This window comes from Solea solea, chromosome 16 (assembly GCF_958295425.1).
Source record: "Solea solea chromosome 16, fSolSol10.1, whole genome shotgun sequence".
Classification (NCBI taxonomy): domain Eukaryota; kingdom Metazoa; phylum Chordata; class Actinopteri; order Pleuronectiformes; family Soleidae; genus Solea; species Solea solea.
In genome coordinates, this window is record NC_081149.1 from 19,008,350 (window position 1) to 19,014,349 (window position 6,000).

General features: G+C 40.7%; 1 protein-coding gene across 1 annotated transcript in view; it reads left to right on the top strand.

Annotated features, from left to right (window-relative positions):
- Positions 1–4,589, top strand: part of cacna1ha (calcium channel, voltage-dependent, T type, alpha 1H subunit a) — a 42,111-nt gene extending 37,522 nt beyond the window's left edge. Inside the window, exons 30-35 of the mRNA XM_058652968.1 lie at positions 359–437; positions 2,064–2,185; positions 2,733–2,891; positions 3,202–3,342; positions 3,510–3,672; positions 4,124–4,589. Coding sequence (XP_058508951.1) covers positions 359–437; positions 2,064–2,185; positions 2,733–2,891; positions 3,202–3,342; positions 3,510–3,672; positions 4,124–4,134 — 675 coding nt within the window. The 3' untranslated portion in view covers positions 4,135–4,589. The remainder of the gene's footprint in view (positions 1–358; positions 438–2,063; positions 2,186–2,732; positions 2,892–3,201; positions 3,343–3,509; positions 3,673–4,123) is intronic.
- Positions 4,590–6,000: the final 1,411 nt, after the last annotated feature.

Sequence of the window (6,000 nt, forward strand, 5' to 3'; positions counted from 1 at the left end):
AGGAGGTACACAAAGTTCCCAGAATCCTACATTATGACTTTTAAATAATAATAAAAAAATTCTCTGTTTAAATTTGATCAAATTAGTCATATACGTACATCTTTAACTGTTAATACATCTAATAGATTCATAAATTAAATGTGAGAATATTCAGACTCTTAGGATTTAGTCTTAATGAAACCAACTGTCAGCAAACAAACAGCATATATCAAGACGTAAATTATTATGATAAAAAACAAAATACATACAAACAGAATACTGCACATTACACTGCAGAGGTAAAGGTGCAACATTTACACTGTGGTGTTCGGTGTGTTCAAGGATCTGATGTGCATTTTTATTTTGTTTTTCTTCTTAGGTGGGAAACCTTGGTCTCCTCTTCATGCTGCTCTTCTTCATCTATGCTGCGCTGGGAGTGGAGCTCTTTGGCAAACTGGGTCAGTCACACGACTGGCAAACACACACACACACATACACCACACAGCTTCAGCAAAGAAAAAAAAAAAGGGGGGGGGTTTGAATCCAATCATTACCACCACAGTCACGACATACATCAAAATTCCCTGCCCGAACTGTCTCTGTCGAATCCATGGTCTCTACTCCCATCTGTCTCCTCTTCTCTCTTCCCCACATTTTCACATTAAAGGCCTGTTCTGAACAAGAGATCACATTTGCATGATCACGTTTATTTACATATTGCTTTCCCGAGAGGCCGCCTCCATCCAAGTCGTTTTCTCTGTGAGTGCTACAATGTGTTTGGGAAGAGGGATTAACCAAAAAAATGCATCCGAGGGGACAAAATGAAAAGTTGGTGACGAGGAAGTCGCCATCTGTGAAATGCTATTATCATTTTACTCGACACACATGGGGAAATGCTTTCCAGTATGCACAAAGCAAAGGTCCCACTCCATTTTGGGCTATGATTCAGTCGAAGCGGCTCGCGATGCGTGCGTCACATTAAACGCCGCGTCAAGGCTTTCAAAGCTGAGAAAGTGCAATTCACGGTGTGTTTACAGTCATATGGAGAAGTGCGGTGGAAGAATGTGCAGTACACTGTACTTTACATCCACAGTAAAAGACACGGCTTATATTTGAACAGAAGATTAATATGTGATCATTTATATGCTGCTAGATAACAGGGTGAAAAGGGGTTTCTGGGAGTTTTACACTGTATTTCTGTAAGATTTTGTCCTTCCTCTTGCCACAAAAAATCTGAATAAACTGTCACCCACTTCTTCCAATGACAGACTTAATTGGCTCATGACATTTGTCTGTCCTCAGACTAAGACGGCAGAGATCTGAAACTCCTTTGGGAGACTTAATTCATGGGTGCCGCTCTCGGGGAGTCTTAACTCTTTTGCCTCTGGTGTCAGCACAAGGATGAACAGATAAGAGAAGGTCATAAGCAAAGGGAGTAGGAAAGGAAACGGGATGAGGGTTTTGATTTTGAAAGTCTTTCATTTTTAATCTGCATCTAAATCAAATGACTGATCACTGAAGATGAAATGTACAGACGAGTCCATCATATTTCTGCATGAAAGCTGCTGATATCACATGTGCATTTTTAGTTTTACTTTCAAACACCTATTTTTTTTAATTATTTATTATTGCATCTAGTTACTTTTAATGGATCAGTTCCAACATTTTGCCCGCGATCATATTTCACAACAATCTCAAGGACCGTCTCAATCCTCTCAAAAAGATCGATATGGTTCCATGTTCTTGTCAATAAACAAACAACCCGTCCTTCTTTTCCCTCGTAAATCTTTTCAATTTCTTCTGAATTATGAGAAACAAGGTGCGTAATACCCGAAGGAGTGTCTTACTCCTCTCTCGCGTCCTCTTGCAAAAGAGGATTACCGTCTGGTGAATGTTCTGAGAGGAGGTTTGACACGTCTCTGTCCTCCAGAAGACATCTGTCTCCTCGACTGTGTCATGTCCACATTAACACGCTGCTCAGCACCTGTTCAGATGTTCAGTATCTGCTATTTTCTTCCAGGACTTCACTACACTTCACCGCTGTTGTTTCAACATGTCCACAATGTGCTTTGTGTTTTGATCAGATTGCGATGACAACAACCCGTGTGAGGGCCTGAGTCGCCATGCAACGTTTAAGAATTTTGGGATGGCCTTCCTCACGCTGTTCCGAGTGTCCACCGGAGACAACTGGAATGGGATTATGAAAGTATGGACACACACACACACACACACACACACACACACACACACATGCACGTCTGTGTCTCTCTGTAGCTGTGAGGACACTCGCAGACACGAGGCTTTAACCTAACCTTTAACCGTCTCAACAAAATACCAAATCCTAAACTGTCTCATAGTCATAAGCCTGGAAAAAAATGCTTTGAAGTTGTGAGGACCTGCTAAAAATGTCATTGCAATGTCAACATGTCCTCACAACTATGGCTTTGAGCCAAAATATGTCCTCTGAACCTAACAAAGACACGCATTATCTCATAACAGAGATAATCATGGCCCCCAAAACCAATTACTGAATCATAAATTAGCTTAGAGCTGGGCTCTGTTGACCTGATGTCAACATTTCTTGTCTCTGCAGTAACTTATCCAAAAATCCCAAACTAGATTTAAGACACTCATAGAGAGAACAATTCTATTCTATTCTTTTAACAAAAGGGATTTATGTGTTACCACTTTTGCATACAACACAAATAACCGTTTTCTGATCATTTCCCTCCCCAATGTTTGTGTGTTTGCAGGATACTTTAAGGGAGTGTCCTCCGGATGACGACCGCTGTCTCACCTACCTGCCCCTGGTCTCTCCGATGTACTTTGTCACCTTTGTTCTCATGGCCCAGTTTGTGCTGGTCAACGTGGTGGTGGCTGTTTTGATGAAACATCTGGAGGAAAGCAACAAGGTACAGTAACTCTTAAGGGATGTAACGATATAAATATGTGTGATCCATAACTTGAAAGCAATGGTCCCGACATCAGCAGGTTTTACTAAGCAAGATAAGATCCTCCTGTTTCTATTATTACTTTAGTTTTCAAGTGCCTGTTTGTCTTGTTGTTTGTATGTTTACATTTCCTTGTGTGTGTTTTCTTAATATTTTCATGTATTATGCTTTTAAGTTTTTGCAAATGTTCATCCTGTGAAAGGTGCTATACTTATATGTAAATGTATTGTTATTATTATTATTATTATTAAATGAGCATCTTTGTTTGCAGGAGGCTAAAGAGGATGCAGAGATGGATGCAGAGATTGCCTTGGAAATGGCTATGGAGAGGGAACGCAAATTAAGCATCACCTCTAACAGCAGCTCGGTGGATGGAGCCTATGTTGGACCATGTCCACAGTCACCTGGACAGGTGAGACTGATATTACTTTGTAACCCTGATACTTAACTAATAAAACGGGATAAAGTAGTGTTGCTAACTCGAAGTATATCATGGTTCGGAAATACATTATGTGTGGCAGCAACAGTTCAAACTGAATGTCAACATTTTCGCTATGTGGTCTCTGTCTCCCCCTGCAGGAGGAGGAAGTCCAATACAAGGACCAAGACCTGCTGTCATCAAGGAAGATGTCTGTATCCAGGATGCACTCACTGCCCAATGACAGCTACATGTTCCGACCTGTGCGACCCGCCAGCGCTCCCTACCCTTTGGAGGAGGTTGATCCCCAGCAGCAGCATTCAGGTGCCTCATCTGTTCAGGAGATAAAAGTTTTTACATGACAGACATTGCACTTCCTTTTATATTTTTATTATTCTGAAATAATTAAACAAACAGATCTTATGATGAACTAATGCTTTGTACTAATGCTTGACTCTTAACTTGATGCTGCTTTTAGATTAAGGAATGAATAATCTCACGTGAGCCCCAATATGGGGTTTTATAGCGTTTTGCTGCTTTAGAACCAAATAGTGACGGAAAAATGTATGTTTTTGTGCACACATTTATGATTAAAAATCCAATATTTAATACGGTATATATGCTTTCAGATATAAGTATGTTATTAAGTACACCATGCACAGTAAAGCGAGGGAGTAATGCTGTCGTTGTTGAATCTGTGAACACTGAAGAACATCAAACTCGGGCGAGAACACAACTGTTAGCACTGACGAGCGCTGTTTTACTGTATCTGCAGTCAGAATCTAATGGCATGTTGTGGCCAGGCTCTGGACAGGCTCAGCTCTGTCCCCAGGTACTCACTGCAGTGGATGAGCTCACACATGTGAACCCGTGCAACCTTCTCACAGGCTCATCTGCTCAGCTGCGGAATGATTCAATCCTGAGAATGATGCATAACTTCATGGCCAAGCTGCAAAGTTAATAAAAAAACAAACAAAAAAATATTGTTAATGTTTAAAAAAAAAAAAAAAAAAAGTGGTTAAACACATTTTAAGATCACGATTCGTTGACTTTTCAGCTTGGACTTTTAGAACTGACTTGAAGAGAAGTTGTTTGATATGTAAATCTGACCGTCTTGACATGTTTTTACTTTAATTGCATCTTTTGCACCTGAGTCTTAAGCATTCTGCACACACAGGTGCTCAAAATGTGTTCAAAATGCTTAAGACCCCGGTTACACAGCTTCACTGCAGTCAACATAGATTGAGTTCAACACCCAACATTTTGCAACATTAGTCTGATCTATCTGAATAAAGTCAAAGGGAAGTGTTCATGTAGCCAGGGTTTAATGAACACCCAGACAGAGAGCTGCCTTTATTCTCAACTCTATGACTCAATCCCTGTTTTACTAATAACCGTTTTTATGTTTCTGTTCCAAAAACATTATAATTTGACAGCAGACTCAGATTAAAGGGCAAGACTGATTGAAAATTAAAACTTTAAATTGGATTTTTAATTGAATTGTTTATCTTTTTCTATCTTTTGTTTTTTTTTCCACAATTACTGCTTTAATACAATGACTTCCTACACTGGATTATAGTGAATCTAATATGAATATGCATGTTGTTCTTTGCAGAGATAGCTGCATGTGTTTGCATTAAAAGTGCGCACAGATGATTGTGTCGCACGTGTGATTTACACACGTCACGTTTGAACCCTCAGGCTCGGTGACCTCGGTTCACTCCCAGCCGTGTGAGAGTCGCACTCTGCTGCAGGTGCCGGACGTCTCCCCCGCTCACCCTCGGTCTCCGCCCACCCTGACTCTGCCCCGCATTGCCCCGCCCACACCAAGTCCTTCTCCCCGTGCCCTGCGCAGACAGGTGAGAGCTGCTCACACACACACACAGCCCAACCTGTTATGGACAAGTCTCCTGTATTTATTTATTATTATTTATTTTTATTCTCTCCACTGCCGACCTGTGCGTTTTAGAATTGATTCCAAACTTTTAATGTTTGTTTTTTAAAGCCTTTAATGGCCTCGCCCCAGCCTATTCAACAGAAATTCTAACTGTTCGCAAGCACGGCAGAGATTTGTGGTCATTCAACCAGCTTATGCTTGACGTGCCCAGGTCTGGATATAAACAGTGGGGTAACTGAGCCTTTTCAGTTGCCGCCCCCAGACTCTGGAATAAGCTCCTCCCCCTGAGATTTGTGTTGTCACTGACCTGGCCCTTTTTTAAATCCAGACTTAAAACATATTTACTCACAATGGCTTTTAATACCCAGTAGTGTGGTGACAGTTTTTATTATTTTTTATTCTTTTAGTTCACTTTTTATTTTTGTGTCTTTTAAACTGGTATTTTCATGCTTTGATTTATGTTTCATGAATTTGAGTTTGTACCGTCTGATTTTAATGCTGTGTGTCTGTAATGCTTTTATTTTGAAAAGCACTTTGGTCACCTGTGGGTTATTGTAAAGGGCTATAGAAAGTACATTACATATGTGTGTATGTTAAAGGTCATGTGATGTTAGTGCTGACATGTGGATGTAGCCTCAGATTCACTGATTTTCTACTTCAATGTTGCAGGTGGCAATGAAAGTGGATTCAGTGGAGTCACATAGTTGTGAACAGCAGGAGAGGCCAAACCCCGCCCATCTGTCCTCCTCGTCCAC